This window comes from Colias croceus, chromosome 18 (genome assembly GCF_905220415.1).
Source record: "Colias croceus chromosome 18, ilColCroc2.1".
Lineage (NCBI taxonomy): Eukaryota > Metazoa > Arthropoda > Insecta > Lepidoptera > Pieridae > Colias > Colias croceus.
In genome coordinates, this window is record NC_059554.1 from 4,313,896 (window position 1) to 4,339,465 (window position 25,570).

The 25,570-nt window shown below is 32.4% G+C and overlaps 4 protein-coding genes across 5 annotated transcripts; 2 read left to right on the top strand and 2 right to left on the bottom strand.

The window, feature by feature from the left end:
- Positions 1-4: 4 nt before the first annotated feature.
- On the top strand, positions 5-4,007 carry LOC123699953 (cysteine synthase-like). Its single transcript, XM_045647011.1, has 10 exons — positions 5-530; positions 770-873; positions 1,468-1,635; positions 1,809-1,969; positions 2,116-2,340; positions 2,539-2,671; positions 2,798-2,978; positions 3,245-3,376; positions 3,462-3,709; positions 3,864-4,007. The coding sequence occupies exons 1-10, from the start codon at positions 271-273 to the stop codon at positions 3,932-3,934; spliced, it is 1,683 nt and encodes a 560-aa protein (XP_045502967.1). The 5' UTR covers positions 5-270; the 3' UTR covers positions 3,935-4,007.
- A 1,537-nt stretch (positions 4,008-5,544) lies between these two features.
- LOC123699954 (cystathionine beta-synthase-like) lies at positions 5,545-15,739 on the top strand. The gene is made up of 10 exons (XM_045647012.1): positions 5,545-5,841; positions 6,109-6,215; positions 6,292-6,462; positions 6,629-6,810; positions 9,503-9,742; positions 10,901-11,033; positions 12,665-12,842; positions 13,216-13,350; positions 14,577-14,767; positions 15,631-15,739. Exons 1-10 carry the CDS (start codon positions 5,771-5,773, stop codon positions 15,729-15,731), a joined length of 1,509 nt encoding a protein of 502 aa, XP_045502968.1. The 5' UTR covers positions 5,545-5,770; the 3' UTR covers positions 15,732-15,739.
- A 2,719-nt stretch (positions 15,740-18,458) lies between these two features.
- On the bottom strand, positions 18,459-19,562 carry LOC123699962 (polyglutamine-binding protein 1). Its single transcript, XM_045647022.1, has one exon. It carries the CDS (start codon positions 19,480-19,482, stop codon positions 18,649-18,651), a length of 834 nt encoding a protein of 277 aa, XP_045502978.1. The 5' UTR covers positions 19,483-19,562; the 3' UTR covers positions 18,459-18,648.
- A 2,172-nt stretch (positions 19,563-21,734) lies between these two features.
- Positions 21,735-25,345, bottom strand: LOC123699950. Of its 2 annotated transcripts, none has more exons than XM_045647007.1 (4): positions 24,995-25,345; positions 23,184-24,205; positions 22,228-23,056; positions 21,735-21,840 (listed from the first exon to the last, which is right to left on the bottom strand). In XM_045647007.1, the coding sequence occupies exons 1-4, from the start codon at positions 25,188-25,190 to the stop codon at positions 21,800-21,802; spliced, it is 2,088 nt and encodes a 695-aa protein (XP_045502963.1). In that variant the 5' UTR covers positions 25,191-25,345; the 3' UTR covers positions 21,735-21,799. The 2 variants fall into 2 exon arrangements, with proteins under 2 accessions (XP_045502963.1, XP_045502964.1); XM_045647008.1 differs by having other exon boundaries at positions 21,754-21,840; positions 22,201-23,056.
- Between the last annotated feature and the right edge of the window lie 225 nt (positions 25,346-25,570).

The window sequence follows — 25,570 nt, forward strand, 5'->3', positions numbered from 1 at the left end:
TTCTTATTATTATAAATGTGTTCTAACTGTTATTGTTATCTTTAAGTTCTATGTATATACTTCCTTTTATCGTGTTTTGTACATTAGGTACAGTGTTAATGAATTGTTAACAAATTAAAATAATTGTTGCTTTAATTATAGAACAATAAAAAAGTTTTATTTATAGAAATCTATTTTTATTGCTCTTTTTATCTTTACGTCAACGATTTTTTTACTAGATTTAAAATTGAATATGACCATGAAAATAGCTATTGTTAAAACTTACTCCACATGAATGACATCTTGGCATCTTACTTTGCTGATAAGCTAAATATAGGTATACTTATGGGTCATAAATATCTATATAGACATTTAATAAATCGAGATTCTGTTATTCTTTTAACACTCGCTCAGTATCGTTTCTACAAGTTAGTTTGTCCCATCGATATCGATAAGTCACTTCTGCGTTCACAAATCACAATGTTCAATTTAATTGACGCTAGACATAAGCTATCTTGCATTCCAAATGAAGCAGCTCATTTGAAACCGTGGTAAGACAATATATTAGATGATTTTATAATATATCCACATGGGAAAGCCATTATGTACTCAGATGCGAAGGTACAAAAGATGCACTCAACAAGAATTAAAAAGTACTAGTACTCAAACTGTATAATATATACGATATAAGACTGTATAGTTGTCTATAGAGGATAGCTTAGATTTTCCAAATATTTAACATACCCTAGACATCCGAAACATTCATACTCTATATATACTTTTGTTTTAGGGGAAATAGAAAAATTCATAATTCTATTTTAGAATTTGTTGGAAATACGCCTCTTGTAAAGTTAAATAAAATACCAAAAGAGTATGGATTGGAGTGTGAAATTTGTGAGTATTTTTCATTGTATTATTATTTTATTTACTTTATTTTTATTTACATTTATTTTATTTACTTTATTTACATTGTATTATTTATTTTATTTGCATTGTATGCTTATTTGATTCGACATACTTCTATACTAATATTATAAAGAGGGAAAGTTTGTAATTATGTATGTATGGTTTTCACGCATTAACTACTGGACCGCTTTCAAAAATTATTTCATCATTAGAAAGCAGCATCTTCACTGAGCAGCATAGGCTAGGTTTTATCCCGGATATCCCACGGGAACGGGAACTAGGAGCAGGCGGAAAGCTAGTTAATAATATTTTGTTAACGTGAATTGATTTTAAATGGATATTTAAATAAAACATGACATAGAGCTTTTCCTGATCAATTGGGTCGCCAGAAAGTCAGTCATCGGGCGGCTCTTAGTTTCTATCTGGTTTCTAGTTGATGTCTCTTAGATTCATATTCTGCCTTTTATTCGTCTTGTTTTAATTCCTCTCTACACTCTACAGTTAAATAGTTTCTAGTTCTAGAAACTCAGCTAGTTAACAGTTGTTAAGACTAGACGTACCTAAATTAAAAGAAAATTTTAGACGCAAAATGTGAATATATGAATCCTGGCGGATCTATCAAGGATCGAATTGCTCTTGCCATGGTCAAAGATGCGGAAAAAGGGGGAAATATTTCGAAAAACACGATATTTGTAGAACCGACTTCTGGAAACACTGGCATCGGTGTTGCGTTTGATGCTGCCCTTATGGGTAAGTTCGTTTGTTTCACAGTTTTTACTCAAGTAGGTACTTACGTTTACTTTTGGAAACTTTATTGTTTCTTAATTGACATAGCAGAAGATTTAGCAGTAGATTAACATTTATAGATAAGTGTTGTACCTGTCTTCACACATATGTACGTCTTCATACATACTTACTTTTAGGAAATAAAAGTATAATTATTACTGGCCAAAAAAATTCTGATGAAAAAGTTAGAACCATGCAACTACTAGGGGCGGAAGTTATCCAAACAAATATATCATCCGTTGATATTGCTCGAAAAATACACGATGAGGATCCCGAGAACGTAGTTATACTCAATCAGGTATTTAAATACACATTACATGATAATAATACATGAAATAACCAAATTATTGTATTAATAACTATCTAACTATTAAACACTACCTAATAACTACCTATGTCGATTCGTTCTAAGAAAATAATTTAATAATAATATTAATCCAACAGTTTGAAAATCCCATGAATCCTAAGATACATTATGAAACGACTGCTGAAGAAATCTTGCATTCTTTGGGCCAAGTAGATATGTTTGTGTTGGCAACTGGTACTGGAGGGACCATGTCTGGCGTCGGACACAAATTGAAAGAACGTCTAGCCGACTGCCACATCGTAGTCGCAGAACCAGATGGATCTACCATGTTCAATGTCAACGGGAAGAGTCACCCGTTTTTGGTAAAAGTTTTTTTTTAATGATATAAAACGTACCTAAATTAAATGCGTAAATGGCGTAACGTAAATATTTTTTTAAAGAGTGAGCTTATTTTATCTACATGTAATGTGTGTAGTGTAGTGTGTAAACAGATCATTTAGAGTTTCTTTGTTAATATTTTGTTAAATTTTTCTAGTCTTTCTTAGTTGTTGTCTTTTCAGGTTGAAGGGATTGGAGGATCTGAAATTCCTATCGTTTTAGACAAATCGGTAGCCGATTCATTTGAAGTGGTAACGGATGAAGAATCATTTCTAATGGCTAGAAAATTATGTCAGAAAGAAGGACTACTGTGTGGTTCGCATCAAAAATACATATTTATATTGTTTTCGAACGCGAATGTATTTTACTTAACTTGATCGTACATAAGTACAGTGAACCATAGACAATATTTATTTTATTTTAATTATTTAAATAATTTAGGAGGCAGCAGTGGCACAGCCATGGCAGCCGCTGTACGAGCTGCTAAAAAGATGAAACTCGATGGAAAAAAACGTGTCGTTGTAATTTTACCAGATGGTATCCGAAATTATATGACTAAATTCGTTAGCGATCAGTGGATGGAAGCACAGCTTTTCATGGACCCGCCTGAGCACACCATGAGGTAGATATATAGTTGAATACACAGAATAAAATAATTGTCCAGCTAGTTATTAGTTTTATAAGACACTATAGTTGCGCTTCGCAGTTTCACCCTCGTCGCTCCGCTCCTGTTGGTCTTAGGTAATGTTAAATAAATAGCCTATAGCCTTCATCGATGAATGGGCTATCTAACACCGAACTTCAGCTTTAACTTTATAATATAAGTATAGATTAATATTAATATAAATTAATATAATATAGTATAGATTATAGCGATTAACTGTTTAGGTGGTGGAAACATCCAATTACAAAAATTACCCCCAACCACAAGTATCCCAAAGTTGATACTGAATGTACGTGTCGTGAAGCTATAAAAGAAATGGGAAAAGAGAATATCGCTATCGTAGTGAATGACGAAGGGTATGGAAACTTAATCATTTCTGAACATAATTTTTGTTATTTTTTTCTAATGAAGCGACTTTTAATTTAGAAGATATGTTTAAAGACATTTTGTAGGTGCAGTTTCAAAAGACAGTTTTCGAAATTATGCAACTAATCCCACCAAGCTTCCTGGACACGATTCTGAAGACTTCGATTTTAATGCCAAAGTTACTGATTATTTGGTGAAACATTGCTATACTCTTGCAAAAAATGGAAAAAAGGGAATGCCTACTGTGGGGTTGTTGTCCAGAGTATTAGATATCACTGATTTTGTGGTTATCGGAAGAAACATTACTGCAGAGAATGAACAAGGTAGTTAAACACCAAGCAACAAAAATAAACTTTTAAAAATTATTTGTCCGTAAAGATCGCGTAAATGTATTTAAATGCATTTGCTATGCGTTGTTAGAGAAACACATAACTAAGTGTAATTTTTATTTATATTTCCATACTGTTTTAATTTCAGCTCATTTTATCCCGGAAAGTGTCGCTACTGCAGATGACGTCCTCAATTACATCATGCACCATCAAAAATAAGACTTCTAAAACTTTTATGAACAACCTTGTATTATACAATATTGCATACTGAATATATAACAAATAACAATAGAGCATCATTTGGATTTTATTTCAAGTATATATCCCCTGTCCACTTTTAGACCAGTGCCGATAATTTTTGATACAAAAAAAAATCACAGTAGGATTCGGATCTCGGATTGACCGTAATTTATTTTTCCTTACATTTTTATCATATTATTATCCTCCTTTTCTAATGAGTTTCATCCTACTGCGATTTTTTTAAGGTTTTTATCATTTTGGACGGGATTGGCACTGGTCTATTTGCCAGAGTCCAGGCGTTTTATATTGTGACTACAACCACAGAATAATTAAAAGTAGATATTATGGGATATAATTGTAACTATCGTAATGTACTTCAATTTGTAAAACATATTTTTAACACATATTTTTTTACCATGTTAACTGTGTTCTTATGACTTAAATACAAAAAATTTAATAAAAATAGCTTTCACTCAGGAATAGGAATAGGTACCTACATTAAATATTTCTTTTTCAACTTTAAATCCGAAATGAACTAAATACAACGAGTCACTTGTATTTTGATAAAACGATAAAATAGTAATCTTATCAAAGTAAAAAAAGTTCCGCACACATATTGGAAATATCCACAGGGACACACTTTAATGTCACATGATGATTAATTTATCTCCTGTACAAAAATATGAATGGTTGTCTGAATGTCGACCTTTATACCATTCCCATTTCCGTGGGATTTCCGGGAAAAACCTTTCCTATGTCCCTCCTCACGTCAAAAACTATCTCTTTGAAGAAAATCTATTACTTAAGTAGGTACTTTTTGAATTTTTAGATTAGCCCATACAAACAGGCAAAAATTCGAAAAACTATATTTTTACAAGTAGGTACATCACACCGGTTATAGCTTAGTGTAGCAAAAAATTACTGATAAAGCATAAAATCAGATAGTCATAGGTATCTAACCTACCTACAGCTACTTTGATGCGAATTGTACATTTATTGTATCCTATCATTAGGGGTGGCTGAAAAACACATCGCTGTTTTTGGACAGCAATAGCTGAGACGCAGCCTTTTGCTTCTTTGTATGACCTATTCTTTGTATTCTTTGTATGCGTTACACGGTATATTATAGTTGGATATAGACTATATCCAACTATAATATACCGTGTAACGCAATATTAAATGTGATATGAGCTAAGGATATGAGAAGCAATAAATGATTTTTTTATTTTATTAAAAGTATTTTATTTATTATTAAAAAATGTAAATGTTCTCACTCCCAAAACTGAAAAATATTTTATTTCTCTCGGGAGTCGAACGACCTGACTGATAAGGCTATCAAAATCATAAGTATTTTCTTATTTTACCCATAAAACCAACATGCTGGATAGATAATAATTATCCATAGCCATTTAATTTTCTTAGCACTATAAATTATTTTTAAATAACATATTATCTACTCCTGATTTGTTAATCATATTTAAAACCACTTTAAAACTCACCAACCTCATTCCTCACCCTCATGAGCATACGAACAATCATGAATTGGCAACACTAGATTAAGTCGTCACAGAGACAAAACAGGACTTCATAGCTGGCAACCATTCAGTCCGTGTTGTGAAGTTAGCGGAGAAGTGTGATGTTAAAATAATCTAAATCTGTAAATGTATTATTTTTTTACGAGCGTAATTGCTAAATATATTATTTTTAATCTTATGTGAATCATATTATATTCACTAATTTCAGTAAAATTATAGTTCCAAACTTTCATAATTTTGTTATTAAAAGGTTAAAAATCAAGTTTTAAAAGCAATAAAAATGGAAAATGGTACAGGAAACTCGACAAACTATTTTAACCTTAAAGAATTAAACCATGTTACTCATGCATTGTAAGTACTAAAACTTTTTTGAATGCAAATAATGTAGCAACAGTAACTATTTTTGCATCCAGTTTTATTATGTAGTTCAAATGAGAAGTTTATTTTTATACTGCCTCGAAACACGTTAGAAAAATATTTTTAACTTTCCATTGATATCAAATTTTTGCCTTTGTATTCTAAAAATCTGTAAATATTTTTATGAAACATATTTTATAATTATATGAAAAATAAAGGAGGCAAAAGAAGGGCTTTTAATATCATATCTTATACTTTTAGGGATAGAAATCAAAAGACATATTCTGATGTTCTACAATGCATTGGTAATACACCTTTAGTGAAACTTTCGAAGATACCCAAAGAAGAGGGCTTGGAATGTGATGTTTGTAAGTATAGTTTTAATTGAAACTATCTATCAAATAAAACATCTGAAATTAATTGCCTTTACTCTTTTGTTTTTAGATGCAAAATGTGAGTTCTTAAACCCTGGTGGATCAGTGAAGGACAGAATTGCTTACAGAATGTTTCTGGAAGCAGAAAAAAAAGGCATACTAGTACCAGGGAAGTCTGTCATCATTGAACCCACATCTGGAAATACTGGAATTGGTCTGGCTTTAGCTGCTGCTGTACGAGGTAAATATTAAAAAAAAATCGCTGTTAATGATTTAAAAAAAAAATACTTTAATGTATGTATACAGATATAAGTAGTTATATTTTAGAAAATAAATTTGATTTTTATTTTAATATTTCTCTACAAAAACTATAGAGTTAAATCTAAATATAAATACTATATCAACAGGCTACAGATGCATAATAGTATTGCCAGAGAAAATGTCAGATGAAAAAGTTAACACATTAAAAGCCTTGGGAGCGGAAATCATCAGAACTCCTACGGAAGCCCCCACAATGTCACCAGAAAGTAATGTTATGGTAGCAAAAAGATTATCCAAAGAAATCCCTAATGCTGTTCTACTAGACCAGGTAGGTGGATTAAAGTAAATTGGTTATAACATTATTAGTTAGGTACTAAAATATATAATATGTGTAGTTTTGTAATGAACCAAATATCTTAAAAGCCCTTGTTATTCATATACTTGTAATAAAAGAATCTAGTGCACAAAAGGCTATATCAGTGATAAAAATCATACATAAAATATGAAATAAATAATTTAAGATATTGTTTGCAACATTTGTGATCTGTGAAACTGCCTTACATCACATTCTTAAGTTTGATTGAATTTATAAAGAACAAATTTAAAGTTTCGGCTAACAAGTAATATAATTGTATATACATAATATGTTTCGAATTTGAAATATCTATCTGATAAAATTTAGTTGCGATACAAAATCAACATTAATTTGCATATGTATTAGGTTACTATTACTGGTAAATACCGATCTAATGATTCGCCTTGAACTCCAGGCGTACCTACAGGGTACTTATGCAAAACACAATATCAATTGGCTTCTAATAATATATGCCAAATTATTTTGTTTTTTGTTCGCAATAAACAGTATTCCATAGCAAAACAATTACCTATCAGAGTATATTCTCAGTACGAAAGAGTAATTGAATAAAAGATGCTGATTGATACGCCACTGACTTTTATCTCGTATGACAAATTGCTCGTTGTACCTACTTAATAGCCATAACGATTGCCAATGATAAAAACTAATGTAAACTATAAAAAACTGAACAAACAATAGCGTAATAAATTATAATGTTTATTAGTTTTCAACATTTACCTACCGTTATCATTGATTTATAATTGTAATTTTTTTTTCCGCAAAAGTACGTAAAGTTACCTATTTAAATCGTAAAAATTGTTGTTTTAAAAATTTGTCGTACAATACATGAATGTCTAGTATGCAATATGCGGCATGCGCACTATATGCATAGAAATATGGAAATCCTGTGTGGAAATGGAAATACCACAGGGAAATACTTTAACGCGACCTATTTATACGGTAGGTCACGATATCGATAGGTGCCACTTATGACTACATAAATCGTCCGACATAAAATTTTATTTTATTCTTAAAAAGAGTTAATCAGCATTTAAGGCATGCAAATGCCTTAAATAAAAAAAAAATATAGAATAAAAAAAATCGCAAACCTTAACTGGGTTTATAAATACGAAAAATTACCCAAGTCAGAACGCAGTTCATAGTAAAAAAATAGATACTTACATAAATAAATTAGATGCATAAAATTCTTCATAAATTATTATTCGGGCTCTTACTAGGTGAAAACGGAAAAATGGACTGTTATCTTTGAGCTATAATTGAAAATATTGAAGTTTTTTTGCACTGAAATATCTAATACATAAGTACTATATGAACGTATGTGTGATGGGATGACTGTTTCCAAAACACGATTGGAAAAATTTGGCTCGATAAAAAAAATCCTGAAGTTATTAATTATTTATCTATCAATTTAATATACCACACCAAGTAAAATATCTACAATCATACAAAATGGATTAACACGGTAGGTAGGTACATAAAGTGGTCTTATCGCTTACTAGCGATCTCTTCCAGACTGCCCATGGTAAAAGATAAAGAAGAAAAGGAAACGTTACGCGGGTGGCTGTGAAACCACCTCTAAAATATCATATTAATGCTCATTGCAACCGTATTTTACGATAATAATTCGTATAAAATCACAAATACATAGGTAACTAACTTTTTAGATTTAGAAAATACTAAATATTTTCATTCATTTTTTGATAAAAATGTGAATGGGTGCTTACGATTTTTTTAGTTTCGAGGACATTTTAGTAATTTTCCAAAAATGTCGAATTGTGGGCCTTGCATTATTTTTTGATTCGCCACACCGTTCTCTACCTACCTTCAGTTACCGTATTATCCATTAAATTTATATATAAATCAAATCCTCTCAGCCTGTACATGTCTATTAATTATTATTTACACCGTATTGTTTTACGTGCTGCATATCAATTTGCTGTTTAATAAAATCTCTGTAACTAACCTTGAAGCAGAAAGTAGGTACCTATTAGTTTTACTCATTTACATACGTATGTTTTCATTATTTTGCGTTTTTTTTTAAATAAGATGAACCAGTGTCTAGTAAACCGGAAATAAACTTATTAGAATCCGCCATTTGCTACTGGTTTCCTTTATCAGCGCAGTCCTTGACGGAATGCTGTTCGTCCTTTCAATATATTCCACTAGAATATTCCACGTCGCTCCCATATCAACGACCACAACTGTGCCATGGTTTGTAATCTTGTAATCAATTAATTAAATAATTCGTCATGATAAAGGGAGTGTTTCTTACATCGACCAGATAATGAAACACGTAATATTTCTTGGAAAGATACCTAAAGTATCGTAAATTAATTGCATCGGATTAAAATATTAATTGTTTGATAAGATTCGGCTTATGATCATCCAAAAGGACGCTGATGAGATATGACGTAGTCCTAAATCAGTGAACGTGTTATCACGAAAAGATCGAAAACTACTAGTTTTATTTTATTTATTGAATGCAGGATGAATTACTTATCTATAAGGAATATCTATATTATTATTATGTACATATTGAATCATCTACCATAATAGGAGCGATGGTTTATCGCGATATATCTTGTGAATCTTATTTTTAAATAGGATACTCAAGCAAGATAAAAATATACATTTTCTTCCTTAGTACAACAACGTGTGCAACCCGTTGGCACATTACGACACCACAGCGGAGGAGATCCTCTGGTCCATGGACGACGATATCGACATGGTGGTGGTGGGGGCGGGCACTTGTGGGACAATATCTGGAATTGCGCACAAAATAAAGGAACGATGTCCCAAATGTGTAATAGTGGGAGTGGACCCATACGGGTCAATACTGGCACAACCTGAAGAGATCAACGAAAGCGACGTGCAAATGTATGAGGTAAGAATAAGGACTTATCCGGTTTTGCTTTGCTTCTGAATGTGGGAATTGTAACTTAGTAAACATTAAATAGAAAGAAGGGAAATCGGGAATATTGTTTCGTGTTTTGTTTAGATTGTAAAATTAAAAGTTTTACACCTTTCACACACTTCATCACACCTGTATTATTTTCAATGTTGATACTTGAATGAAAACAGTTACTTCATATAGAAAAGATTCATCTGTATATGTATATTTGATTTTAAGGCTTGTTTATAATAGATTATAACTTTAAACTAAGCAGATACAAACTTAAATCTGACGTTATAAAGATTGCAATCACATACAACGTTATTTACAATGCTCGTTAACAACATAACTCAAGTCGTATATTTTTCATTTGGTCAATAATATTTTATTTAAACTCGTGTCGCACTTGGCGATAAGCTTATGATAAACTGTTATGTTTAAATAACCATTTATAATCCGACTTGCGTAACTTTACATTATTACGCAAAGTTAGTTATGAATTGTCTAAATCATTTTATCACGACTACCTATGCATGAAACTACATTACAAAAAATTATGTCATGTAAGTTTTCGAATAAGTAAAAATGACCTAGACTGTGCAGTGAGCTGAACAAATATTTAAATTAATAACTTTGAGTTATTATAACAAGATTAACATCGTAAGATGAAATATTTACAGATCGTGATTACATGACATGTGATGCATCTTCCAATTGATTAATGCTCAAATTGAGTTGTCTTTATCGAAGAAACACGAATTTAAATTCTAATTTCTTATATTTTTAGTTTTTACTACATATTGAAACAGTAAAATGTTTTACTTACTATAGAAATATAATTTACTAGAGGTCCGCCCCGGCTTTGCCCGTGGTATTTCGCAATAAAAGGTAGCCTGGGTCCTTTCTCGGGCATCAAAATATCTCCATACCAAATTACATGCAAATTGGTTCAGTAGTTTAGGCGTGATTGAGTAACAGACAGACAGACAGAGTTACTTTCGCATTTATAATATTAGTATGGATTTTTCTCAGATATATTATTTGTAGTTACTAAGCTATGTTAGTTGTTATTATTATGAAAAAATGACATAATTTGAACACTTATTGATGTAGATATAGTTTTATTTGTGTATATTTGTATACATATAGGTCGAAGGTGTCGGCTACGATTTCCTGCCCAAAGTATTAGATAGGTCAGTAATTGACAAATGGATCAAAACAGAAGACTCTACCTCGTTGCAAATGTCACGAAGACTTATTAAAGAAGAAGGACTTTTATGTGGTATGTGATATTTTAAATATTTTAGAATTGTGTTAGCGTTCCAAACCTCAAAAGGAAAGAATTGAAACGCATAAATTTTAGGTTACAATATAATAATAAAATAGGTTTCTTTGGAGCCCTCGGTGCGCGAATCCGACTCGCACTTGGCCGGTTTTATTTTTCATACATTTGGACCGTGTTTAATTAGGTAATTAATTATATAATCGAATGAAAAAAAAAACAAAACAATATAATCGTTGCATTGAGCTTTATCTTGAATTATCAACATGGTTTATTTTCCTGTGTTGAATACGATAAAAATCACGCAGTGCTTTATCTCCATTGTTGCATTGATTATGTGGTCTGATTTGATAAATACTGATAAAATAATGCGTGATTAATTTTCTTCGAAGCTAGATTTTATGCGAGTATGATAGTTACGTCATTAACTTTCGAATTATGTATTAAAATACTATGTAAAACTACAACTATACTAGGAATGAATAAAATAAAAATAAAATATAACCTATGCTCTAATATCCTATATGCCAGTTGGAACAATGTAGCCTTCAGCGTTCAGCCGGAGGAAGAATTTTCATAATCGCGTAATTTGGTAAAGACACAGGAATAATATTTATTTTCAACATAGGTAACATTAAACTATCCCTTTTTTTATTATGGCATAGGCGTCGATATAAAATAAACACACATACAATCTTTTTTGTCTTAGAAATATCTATACTATGCTTACTCATAATATTAAAATATTACCAAAAATAAAACAAAAATAATACCTAACCTTTTGTATCTCAAGACGACCTCTGCGATAACCGTAACTTTAATGCAAACAGATGGGTTTTATTATAATATTTTTCTAAGAACACACCACAATCGCACTTCTAATCGATTAACTTTTTCAATGTTTTCTACGCTTAGATCATTACTTAATGATTTAAGTTCCTACGCGATATTAAATCGTCTTCTCAGAAATACCTCCAATATTATGCAGACCGTCAAGGAACACTAGGTTACTAGCTTATACGTAAATACGTTTTGCATGTAAAATTACATAAATACGGGAAAACCCCATTGATGAAATCGTACTGCGTATTTACTTGATATAATTTGTTACGTTCGCGTTGGTATTAATTAAAAATTGTATAAAGGGTAATCGCTAATCAATATAACATAATTATTGTTTACGATTACTTACACGAATATGTTGTTTATATTATGAGTGTATGAAATGACCCATAAATAATAATCGTAATGATTTAATATCAGTTTTCATATAGTTTTGATTAACATTCATTAATTATTAATTATAAATTATAAAGCATGTGGATCTTCAAAAATGTACTAAATATTCTTCAATTAAATAGCTGGCGAAAAATCTGTTTTGATTGCTTAACAATTTTTATTACCACAGATATTCGCATAAAAAATTAGACTTCCTTTTTGCCAAAACAACTTCGATAAAATTAATATCAAATTCATGGTCGCTATCTTGAATAAAGGGTTTCAAGCTTTATCTCCCAAACATTCCCACAGAAAAATTAAGGAATAGGTACTTAAGTAATTATCAAAAACTAATAACCAATATAAATTATAATAATACGCAAAAGGTTTTAAAATATTAATAATCGAAATAGGTGGCAGTAGTGGTGCAGCCATGTGGGGCGCAATGCAAGTGGCCAAGAGTCTGAAGGCGGGCCAGCGCTGTGTGGTCATATTGCCCGACAATATAAGGAATTATATGACCAAGTTCATTTCCGACCAGTGGATGGAGGCCCGTCACTTCAAACCGCTGCCTGTTAATGACAAACTTTGGTATGTTTTAAGAATAAATACTTGGGCAAATTCTAATTAAGTATGCTGTATTTGGTTTTAATGACTATTTTCTACTCACTATTGGAATTGATATCCATTGGTTTGAATACTTTTAATACACCTTTATCTTTTATTCTATCGCTTTATTATCACCTATCAATATAACATAGAAGAATATTGATGCTCCCTTTTTTGAAATGAAACTGCTTAATAGGCGCGGTGAGAGTAAAATTTTAAAGGTTGCGTCACGACATGGAGTAAGGCGACGATTATGTTATCTTTGAATCTTGCCAAAGAAGTTTTACTTCTGACAAGTGTGCTCGGTACACACGTTCTATTTTTTCTATTTATTAACATATTCAATATTTTCCAGGTGGTGGAACAAGCAAGTACCCGTGGATGTGATAAAGCCATGTTCGTCAATATCGCCCGACTGTACGGTGGCTGAAGCGCTCGCTCTGTTACGTAAAACTGGTGATACACTCCTCACTGTACTTAATGAAAAGGGGTAAGGAATAAGGTTTTTACTGGCTTTCTGCCCGCGAAGTTAAAAGAAACCCCGCATAGTTCCGTTCCCTTTGCCGGGAATCGGGATATTGTGTACTTTCTCACGTCTCCAATCTTTATTCCCAAATTCATCCAAATCTGTTAAGTTGTTTATTCAACCGTGTTTGAACAAAATCGTGTAATCCATACTTTAATATTATAAATGCGAAAGGAACTCTGTCTGTCTGTCTGTTACTCAATCACGCCTAAACTACTGAACCAATTTTCATGAAATTCGGTATGGAGATATTTTTATACCCGAGAAAGGACATAGGCTACTTTTTATCCCGGGGAAATGACGCAATTCCGGAAATCCCACGGGAACGGGAACTATGCGGGTTTTCCTTTGAAAACGCGGGCGAAGCCGCGGGCGGAAATCTAGTAAGATATAATAATACATTATGATATGGTGAAATAAAAAATAACTTATATATGACCAAAATGATAACTTTAATCTCACTTTTGAGTTACTGTTTTTGTTTTTATTCACTTAAACATCGTGTTGTTTAAAAATTTTAAATAATAATTGGTAAAAACTGCACGAAAACAAACCTATTTTTAGTAAGCAATGGTCTTAAAGAAATCATTATTTCTTGTCATTTAGAAATATGACTTTGTCAACAAACATGGCAAATTAAAAATAAACAATAAATCTATTTTTTATAAAAATATGTAAATCAAAAATATTATGAAGTTCATCAAGGATCTAACTCATGATTTTCTTGATCCTCTTTTTGTTGGTATATGTGTATCTTGTTGTGGAATTTTTCTTACAAATACCTTATTCACCGCCCTAAATGAATAATATGTATTATTCATATGAAATCTTGTAATAAGTAATATATTATATCCATGCTAAGGTAATTTATTACTATTCTATAAAGAGTAATAAAAATATTATAATACATAAACTCAGCTGCATCTATTTAATAAAATCGACAAGGAAAGTTATTAATAACTACTCCAAAACATATGTTACCACATTGGGACCACTATAACACATTATAAAGGAGAAAAAAAAACGTTACGCAATTTCTGAATTCGGTCCCCGCGCTCAAGGCCCTTGATAGAAGCTATGCAATAGCTTAATAATAAAACGTTTATCATCCACACCATTTTACATTTGTGCATTTAATTTTAAATTTATATATTCAGACTCTGTGATAAAAATGTAATTTCATTTTACAGATTGCTAAAAGGAGTATTCACAACCGATAACGCCCGGCAGCGTCTGGCCAATCTGTCCGCTTCCACTGCGGAGAGTCTCGACAAATTTATTGTGAAAAAGTATTACAAAGTGAACATTGACAACAAACCAACGTTGGGCGAAGTGTCCCGCATCCTTGACATATCTCCTTATGTTGTGGTAGTAAAGACAGGTAATCATTGAGATTATGACGTATTTTCTTTATTAGGCTATTGCATAGCTTCTATCGCGGGCCTTGAGCGCGGGGACCGAATCGAGAAATTCCGTAACGGAAAAACCTCACGCTCCCCACTCCGACGGGCGGAGGTGTGGCTTGAAGTCATAGCATGCAATAGCTTTACCGCGGCAGTCCCCGAGTGCCACACGTCTTTTTTTTTACTAGCTTTCCGCCCGCGGCTTCGTCCGCACAGTTTAAGAAAATAGTTCCCGTTCCCGTGGGATTTCCAGGATAAAACCTATTCTATGTCCCGGGGTAAAAAGTAGCCTATGTCCTTTCTCGGGTATCAAAATATCTCTTTACCAGTTTTCATGCAAATTGGTTCAGTAGTTAAGGCGTGATTGAGTAACAGACAGACAGACAGAGTTACTTTCGCATTTATAATATCATAGTATATAGTATATGGTATATTATAGTATATAGTGCATGTACTAGCAATATTGCTTTAATGCATGCACAATACTTGTTTTTCTGTAATTTATAGTTTTTCAAATATGTATATTGTATGAATCAGATTATAAAACAATGACTAATAGTTGAATAATAATTTCAGTTGTTGAAAAGCATATTTTTTTGTATTATTTTTTCAAAAAAATTACAGTATTTATTTAATATAATAATATAACAGTTGAATATAATATATATACATACAGGGTGTAATCGTTAAGTGTGCACAAGCGATTATTCCGTTACTATTGCAGATATCAAAAAAATTAAAACTGATATCGAAAGTACTTAACCTAATGAGTATAATGGCCAAAATAATTTTGTACCCTGTATAATATTATATCTTATCTTATTCTACTTATTGTTCACAGAAGAAAATATCGAAAAGCCTTTGGGAACAATGACTTCAGAAGATCTCATGCACTTCATTACTACAAATGGTAACCATATGAATGGAAATGGAAAAGCCTAAATATATTTGCAATAATAATTTATAATGCTCAAAAAACTCAGACTGTCACAAACACACCAGTGATTTTTTTTTGTTAGCTAGTTTGTGTTGTTATTGTTACTGTGTCTACATTTATATTTACTAATAAAAATATATAGTGGATTATTATTACTAATTTCGTAGGTATCATATATGAATTAAATTATTTGTATTTACTTATAAGTGTACATCTTCTAATTAACAAATTTGCAGTTATGTTTTGTAAAGGAATGTTAAATCGATGTGTTCATTGGAAATGCATTTATGATACAGTTTATATCATATAATTCCACAAGCATTTATATTTTGCACATACATATTTGTATGAGACCAGAGATTTTGTATTTTGACAAATAAAATATATACAATGAATAAATCTTTGTTTCATTTAAATTCTAATTCAACTAAAATTATATAAAAAAATATCTTCTTTTTCCAAATGTCACTATCGTTATTAATTAAGATATTGTTACTATTCCTTATCTTGAATGGAATAGTTGGAAGTTTTAACAATGGAAAGGTTGTTCGCCAAAGGCGAAAAGATCGGCAAAGGCCAAACACTCACAAAACAAACGTAAATAAAATCTGTGCTAGTCGCGAGCGGCTGCACAATTCTAATTAACCACATTCCTAGAAATCCTTTTTTGAGGTGAAATGAAATAGATAGCTTATTCTCTTACTTATTCTAAACCAATTCTAAACAGTATTAACGAAAGAGATAGTTGGTAACTATCTGTACTTGTCTGTCTTTTTTATCTATGTAGTTACAAAATTTGAACCACGATCTGGTTTTTCTAGTATAGGGTGATACTATACGAGCGGTTTTCCCGCCGCGGGAATCCGCTCGCCAACGCTGCCGCAGACCATCAAACTGCACGGGACGCGGTTTATCGCTGTTTTCTGTTCATTTGAACATCACGAGCGAGCGCCAAGGTCCCGCGCCGAATGATGTAACGTAGCGGGAAACCGCCCGTGTAGTTTAAAGCGCCGGTTATCAGCGGCGGTTTGACGCTGCATGCGGCGGTCGAATTTGTCCCGCCTGTGAACCGCGACGGGAAACCGCGCAGTGTAGTATGCAGCATACAACTTTCATATTAAATTGTAACTAGTGCGGTTCAGAAGCGGAATCCCGCGGCGGGAAAACCGCTCGTATAGTATCACCCATAGTCTTTTTATTACCATGTCATTTCTGACCACAGTTTCTGACAAAACTACAACTCCTATGGAAAAATGTTAAATGACAAAGTAGGTATTGAAAAGATCTACAACTTTTGTATTTAAAATTTTTCACGTTACCTCAAGATTTCGGTGAAAAATTCAAATAACAAATCTTTTACTAAATCAGGCACATTTCTTGAACTCTATAATTTCTCTTGTTTAGGTTGTATCGGTTTTTCGGTAATATTTAAAAAGAAAAATATTCATCTGTTCAAAGTAATAATACCTACAAGCTAAGCCTACAAGAGCAAGATGTTACCTACAGCATATTCGAAAACAAAATGATTTTGATAATAACATTTCTCGCTCGTTTGAGATTTGCTCGGCACACATTCTTTTTTTAATATCTCAACAAAACAATAAGCTCAATACCATCCACAATAAAACCATGTTGATCAACCGCTGAACCATGAAGATTTATAATCCTTGTAATATTATAAATGCGAAAGTAACTCTGTCTGTCTGTCTGTTACTCAATCACGCCTAAACTACTGAACCAATTTTCATGAAATTTGGTATGGAGATATTTTGATACCCGAGAAAGGACATAGGCTACTTTATATCCCGGGAAAATGACGCAATCCCGGAAATCCCACGGGAACGGGAACTATGCGGGTTTTTCTTTGACTGCGCGGGCGAAGCCGCGGGCGGATACCTTGTTTTATATAAATTAATTTTCTCTTACAGGGATAAAAACACAATGTTATAAGGCATGTTTTATTTTTTTTTTGTTATCAAATAACTAATAATTACTAATTAGGCTAGGTAATGCCGGGTCCAGACTGGTGAAACGTAACATGCAATGTAACATTCTGCCTTTCATTGCATGTTCGCTGCTGGTGTGGACGCATAGCGCGCTCATAACGCGCATTCACTACGAACATCCCGCGTTCGTCTGTTTCCGCCATTCTGCCGCGAACATACACGTTTTTTTCGTGCGCGTCAAACCGGTAGATCACACGAAGCATGGAGTCCGAAGACCACGTTCTTGCTATGACGATTATCAGTACTTCATTATTAATAATACCAAACATAAATTAACCAACCAAAATATACCAAACAAAAATTCCACGCAGTCTCGTCCTCCATGTTCGTTGCGTTCTCAAACGGCTGCTCTGCGCACACTACGCGCCCCTTTGTGTTCGTCGAAAAACCGACAAATTTCGGATCGCTCCGCGCGCGGCTTGTAATGCTCGTAGCATGCGCGTGTAATGCACAATTCGCGCGCGCAAGACGTCCAAACTATGAGAAATTGTTACAAAGTGTGTTACCTTTCATGATACATTGCAGCAATGTGGACGGTGAATTCTTTCATTGCATGTTACATTGCATGTTACGTTTCACCAGTCTGGACCCGGCATAATAGGTATTAAGAATTCTTGGATAAAATGTGATAGTCCTACGATTTAAAATTTAATTTAGTTGATACTAATACATCTGAATAATAATCAAAGCCAGCAACAAAAAACTTGTATTAGATTGAAAAGACAGTTTAAATATACAGAATTTTATTTAATACAAACATGACATCGGTGCTGAAATTATAGTCTAGGATACACTTGGGGAATAATAACCAACCAATAAGTAATGCACTTACACTGACAATTTATTTTATGTTACAAGTAATTCAATCCTATCTTACCAACTATCATAAATTATAATCAACTGGATTATAATTTTATTAAATAGGTGAAGGAGACCTTTTATGTGAATTATTGGCAGCTAATATTGCTCCTGGAGCAGGATAGGGCCTCATCTGAAATAGACATCCAGAAGCTGTTGTATCCACTCCAGTCTTTGCATGGGCATCCAATCCAGCAGTCCAGTTACCACGAGGCACATCCGAGTAAGATGCTGGATCCATAGGATCAAGATCGTTATCTTTGACTCTTTGCTTCTTTTTGTCTCTATGGTGGACAGGTTCATGTCTCCGCTCTTTCCTTTCATGTCGTTTTTCCTTATGTCTTTGAGGAACTTCTTGATCTGAAGCTTCACTACTGTCATCACTTTCATCTCCTTCCTTTAGCAATCTTTCTTCCCGCAAATGCGCAGCGCTTTCAGAAGGCGTAGCTTTTGGATGTGACGGCGGAAGCCACGATACTAAGTTATTGTGAACATTCCAGAAATAGTAATAGCCTGTGCCCTCATCGTAAACTTCTTCCCAACCGGGTGGTAAAGGCCATATATCTAAAAGTTTTCTCTTATCTTCCAAATATTTTTCACTTGGTGTTGCTTTACCTTGTTTCCACGTTTTGACACAAAACTTGGAACATTCATGATATATATTGCTTTTATTGGGGCATCCTTTGTGCCCTTTAATAGGATCAACATTTACCCCTTCTATCCCTTCCCAAAAGTTCTCTGTTACACCAGATTCGTCAGGTTTATTGTCATAATCTTCAGCAATAATTTCCTCCGTACTTTGTGTTACTTGTTGGTCAGTATTTGGCTTTCCATTCGAGTTTAATATACCACGTTTAGCGAGGCGTGCTGCTAATGCCGGTGGTAAAGGCATTGCTACTATTTGTATATATAAAATTAAAAGTTAGACTCGATTGATTATTATATTTTAAAATAAAAATAGACTGTTTATTAAATTATTAGACAACTAAGAGCAAAGAGTATAGTAACTATACTAAGAGAGCAACATTGACAGTTGACACTTGACATTGCCAATTGCCAAAGAGTATCAGCCAGCATTATCCACAGATTATAAGTAGTACAAAATATAGGTACCCATAGGTACCTAATAATTATTAATAAACCTAGTTCTGGTTTTATTGACAAGACTTGTTATTTTTTGTCTGAATTAATATTACCGGGCAAGTAGGTACCTACAGGTACCTACTATCATTTCGTACCATCTATTAGCACCAATGTAGCAGAGATTGTAAATTGTATTTAAAAGCTAAGTTTAAAAGTTATTGTTGTATGTACAAAGTCTTATACAAAGTACTGTCCGAACCAATACTGGAAGTACATTATCAATATCCATACTAATAATAATCTTTAAATTATATCATAATATATCCATACTATGTAATAATAATCTAATAATTATATGTTCTTAGGACTTAACCACAGCTGCACTGATTTGGGTGAATTGTAGGTGAATGAAGATCCAGGCCCAGGGTTAATATGAAACATAGGGTAGATGTACGTAAGTATTCTTCAAATAGTAATTTACGAAATTTAAGAATTTAACCATCCGTCGTTTAAGTAGCGGAAGGCGTGAATTAAGCCGTTACGTATTTTCATGTCATATTTACTATTTAGCCTTCTTCTCAAAAACTATTAAACTGATTCTGATAAAATTGCCACCGTTCCCCAAATTGGAGCATATCCAGAATTTTCAATTTGACTTATAGATTTAGAGTTATGCATGGACAAACATACCTACACTCATAAAATTTACAACCATCCAAAAACTGCGCAATTCTGAGAATATTACATACATACATACACATCCAAATAGTTTAATATCCAATTTCAATATGCCCAGTGGACAGTAAATGTAAATTTATTCGTTACCCAAATGAAAACAAATTATTTCCTAATTTTAAAACGATTAGTAGGTAGTAGTAGGTTAGAGGTAATTTTATGTAAACTTCAAAGAAAAACCCGTTCCCGTAGGATTTCCGGGATAAAACCTATCCTATGTCCTTTCTCGGGTATCAAAATATATCTGTACCAAATTTCATGCAAATTGGTTCAGTAGTTAAAGCCAGTTAAAGCGTGATTGAGTAAGACAGACAGAGTTACTTTCGCATTTATAATATTAGAATGGAATAAGCAATGTTTATATGATACTTATAAGTAAATATATTTTTTTGGAAGCTAGATATTACAATTACAATGTTCGTCGATTCGACTTAAAAATTTAAAAAACAAGCTTTTCATCCGCGTAGAAAGTTCAAACCCGGCTAGTTCCCGTTCCCATAGGATTTTCGGGATAAAAACAACGGTCTACTTATGTGTTAATTCAAGTTACCCTTTATGTGAATACCAAATTTGATGAAAATCGGTTCAGCAGTTTTTGCGAGGAGTAACAAAACAAACAAACAAAAACTTTCGCATTTAATTATATTTCATCTAAGAGTCGATAAACAATTATAAATTAAAAAAGCCTGAAAGCATTTAAATTATTTTCTAGTTTGTTTGCTTTGTTGGATGTTTAATATTGAGCTCGGGCGAGCTGGAACTTAAGTATAAAATGGGATTTATTTATATACCTATACATGTCTTTACATTTCACCAAGTTCTGATTTCTCATAAACAATGAAAATTCGTACAGTTGTCTCAATGTACACTTGAAAGAAAGTAATATGTACTTACATGTAAGTCTTACTTACAAAAAAATACTATATACAAATGTATATACTATAGTTTCTCTATATATCTACTAGCTTTCCGCCCGCGGCTTCACCCGCGTTTTCAGAGAAAACCCCGCATAGTTCCCTTTCCCGTGGGATTTCCGGGATAAAACCTATCCTATCTCTCAAGTTGGATGGAACTGCACATGGTGTGCGAATTTTATTATAATCGGTTAAGTGGTTTAGGAGTCCATTGAGGACAAACATTGTGACACGAGATTTTATATATATTATAAGATTAAGATATTTACAAAAATTAATTATTGTTTTATTACATTTTGATGATCACAATATTCTTTGCAATATCTCTGAAACCTCTCGAGCAGGCTTCCGTAATTAATCCTTACTATTATTTTGGACAAACGTGTAATTAAAGAGTAATTCATATAAATAGGTTTTAATGAAAATTTCTACAGCAGTGCCAGATATAATAATATTCTTGCGTTGAATGTTGATTGATTAATTCCATAGTAAAAAGTACGCTAACACGTTGTGGAACTCTGAAAAGAAAAGTAATACAATGAGCTGAAGACAAGATTGATTTAAGAAAATAATAAAATTGCACTAAGTATATAGTTAGTAGTCAAATTAAAAACACAAGTATTTAAGATTCTACTAAAAAGTTTACAAATATTGAGACCTTTGGGATAACTTAATTTCATAGTCTAGATTAAATATATTGATAAGATACACTAATTACAATTTACAATATAAAACTAAATACGTGATCTAACTACGCATAAATGCAAAAGATACTCTACTTGTTATTTGTTTGACTGTCAAACGCAAATTGCCACTAACTACCAAATTGGGCAATAAGCATCATGCGGTGGCCTCAATAGTATGTAAAAATTTATCACCTGATAAAATTAGATGTCTTCACTCACCACGGACGACAGAAGTGTCACTTCGTGACACCTTTGTGGGTAAAACTACCTCATGAAACTCACTGGAATGCATTAATTTGACGTTATCTGAACTTATACTCTGTTCAATGAATGGCGTTACCACATCCGATTCATCAGATGTTATGCGATTTTCAATAGACGGCTGTGGTGAATGCTCATTCATTTCTTTTTCTACAGCTGTTTGAATTTCATTATGTGTAGGACATACATCATTATTGCCTTGAATTAACGGATCGGCAGTAACCTTTTTTGATAAATCCGTATTTTCCGGTACTAACAACTCCCTAACTGAATCTACATCTTCACTTTGTTTACTACTGCTGTTATTGCTAGGCGGAGAGACAGATTGAACAGCGTCTTCCCTTTTCAATTGTTTTCGTCGTTCATTGATATCATAACTATGCGGATGTAAATTGGAAGATGAGGGTGGGCTATTGTCCATAGATAAATCCATTGACGTTATGATACTTTCATCCCTACTTGTAAAGTGCCCCCGTTCAGGAACAATATGTATATTCAGTATAGTTTTCCCTTTTTGTTGATCACTTTCTGTTTCCATAGAAGTTCCAGAAAAACATTCAGAGTCAAGAAGTGACGAAGACGAGGCTTTATTAACATTGAATTTATTTCTTACAAGAAATCCCCTTATATGCGCCTGTATAATTGTAGCTGCACTAGATAAAGTCGAAGAATCATCGGTAGATAATGACAAAGACTTTTCTTCATTAACGGTTTGCAATACGGTATCCATTCTGCTTATGCCTCTTCTTTCTTTATTTATATTTACATTTGAAATATTTATATTCTCCTGAAACATTTAATTTTCTAATAAAATACTTAATTAAATGTACCTACACTAAATGGAAAAGATTAAAGATCTCCATAAATATAAAAAATGATTAAATATTCAGTCAGTTATATTTAGCATTTAATACCTGGACATTCTTATCGTTAATAAACAAATTAATATCCACGTTTGTAGCATCATCTATACTGGTTGTTTTACTTTTAAAAAGAAAGGTTCTAAATACTTTTTGTATAGTTATGGCAGCAGTTTCTAAATCCATGCCATTGTGATGAGTACCATCGTTAATTAAATTATTGTCATCCTTTTTTTCAGGAAGAGCATCGGTGTCACCTGTGATTTTCGTACTGTTTTCCTGTTGTTTCGCACTATATGATTGTTCCGACATTGACTGTTCTAACTTAGGTTTTATAATTTCTGATTCAGCACTAGCCGGTTTGAATACTACTGACGGTTGAATTTCATCTTGTTTTGATTCGAATTGTATGTCTTTATCATCGTCAGACCTTGCATTTTCTACAGATGTAGATTGTTTATTCAATTTAGTAGCGTCTGTTTCTATGTTTTCATTTTCAATATAAATATTTTGATCAAAATCGTCAATTGCTTCTTTAAAGCTTTCTTTTAGTACTGATTTTTCGCCAGGTGCATTTATTTCAAAGCTTGGTTCAATAAGCGATGTCAGACTTTGGTCAACATCAATTTTTTCATTATTAGGAATATCTGTAAATTCTTTCAAATTTATTGCTATTTGGTTCTCATTCTCTCTTTTTTCAAAGCCCATATCGATGGTATTTTGTTCATTTCCTTTTTCTTTCGACTCGTCTTCAAATATATTCTGATCATTTATTTTTTGTACTTCTACAGCCTCACGATTCACAATTAAATCATCATTATTCATCTCTATTATGACGATCCGACCTTCTGCATCAAGATCTTCTATTTGATTGACAGGTAATTCTCCTTCTGATATTTTTATATTTTCAGGATTAACGTTTGCTGATCCATGTAAACTTAAAGCACGATTATTAAGGAAGTTACCTTTTTGGCCTGCTATCAATTTATCATAGGTTTCACGGCGCTGTTTAGCTCTTTCTCTCACTATTTTTTGTGCCTTAATTATCTTTTGTTCCAAGTTTATACTTTGATGTGCTATAATCAAAATTTAAAATATACTACATCATTTAAATTTCATAGATATGAAAAGAACAGATGTGCGAAATTTGGTGAAAATATACTGGTTTATGGGGCAGATTGACAACTACAATAATTCTTTACGAACAAAATCTTTTCGTGCCTTATCATCAAGATGTATTATATCAGTCTCCAACGAGAATCGAACCAATTTCTCAAAATTTTAGGGCCCACTCTAGTAGCAAGAAAACAGGCAAAAAAAACGAAGTTATATTAGTATCAAGTACCTACTGATATTAATTAAAAAAAATACATACATAGTGGCACTAAAATATTAAAATAAATATCCTGACTTTGATAAACTTAAAACTTTTCATCAAACGAACCAATTCGATCAAAAAGTTACAAGGAGTCCAAAATATTTTAACAAGCATTTCATATTTATTTTCAAAGAAGTCAAAATCAGATATTAGAATAATGTGTAGTAAAATAACATCGTATAGGCACCAAAGCTTTTGAAAATTTTAATTTTTAATACTACAAAGTAGGTACACAAAAACAACTAAAAATTTTAAATTAAGTAACTACCATGATAATTAACATTGACGACTATTAATTACATCCTAAATTAGATATTTCATTCATTCTTATTATATTGAACGAAATTAAAAAAAAAATATGACTATCTTTTAAATTTATTACATATATTTATAAGTTGTAAATATGTATACCTAATTATAAAGTTGGTTTACTACCTATATCTATTTCAAGTATAGAGGAGACGTTCAATAGCAGAGATATACTTACGGTGATCGTCACGTATCTGTAACAATTTCTGCATGTGGTCTGCACAAAACTCGTAAATATTTATTGGATTATTTCTCAGAACATCTTTACTTAGACCTTCCATTAACTCTAAGAGACCCGGTGGCATTTTTGGTATCGGAGCTGAATATACACGTGATCTTCGATAATTCATTACTGATCTATAATGATAACACATTTACGTAATTTTTTAGCACAAAAAAAATAATTTTAAAGAGAACTTGGTAACTTACGTCGGCATCAGTGCGCCATACACTTCGATAAGAGGTTTGTTTGGGTTCGGTAGTTATGGCAATGAGATTAACTTATTGAAGAAAGTGAGTATTGATTTGTCTGGTACTAAGGTAGTATGTACCTTTAATTACTCAAGGTTCAAGAGGCACGGTCAGTTGAAGGTTGATAACATTGTTGGCACATGCTATTTTTTGGATGTCTTTGTCTCTTTGTTAAGTTCAATCTAAGTTTATCGTGTTTATAAGTGAATTAAAAGTAAATGTGTGTGTGCATAATACGAGTTCTTTATTTAATATTTATTCATTATATTACAAGTAACTAGTA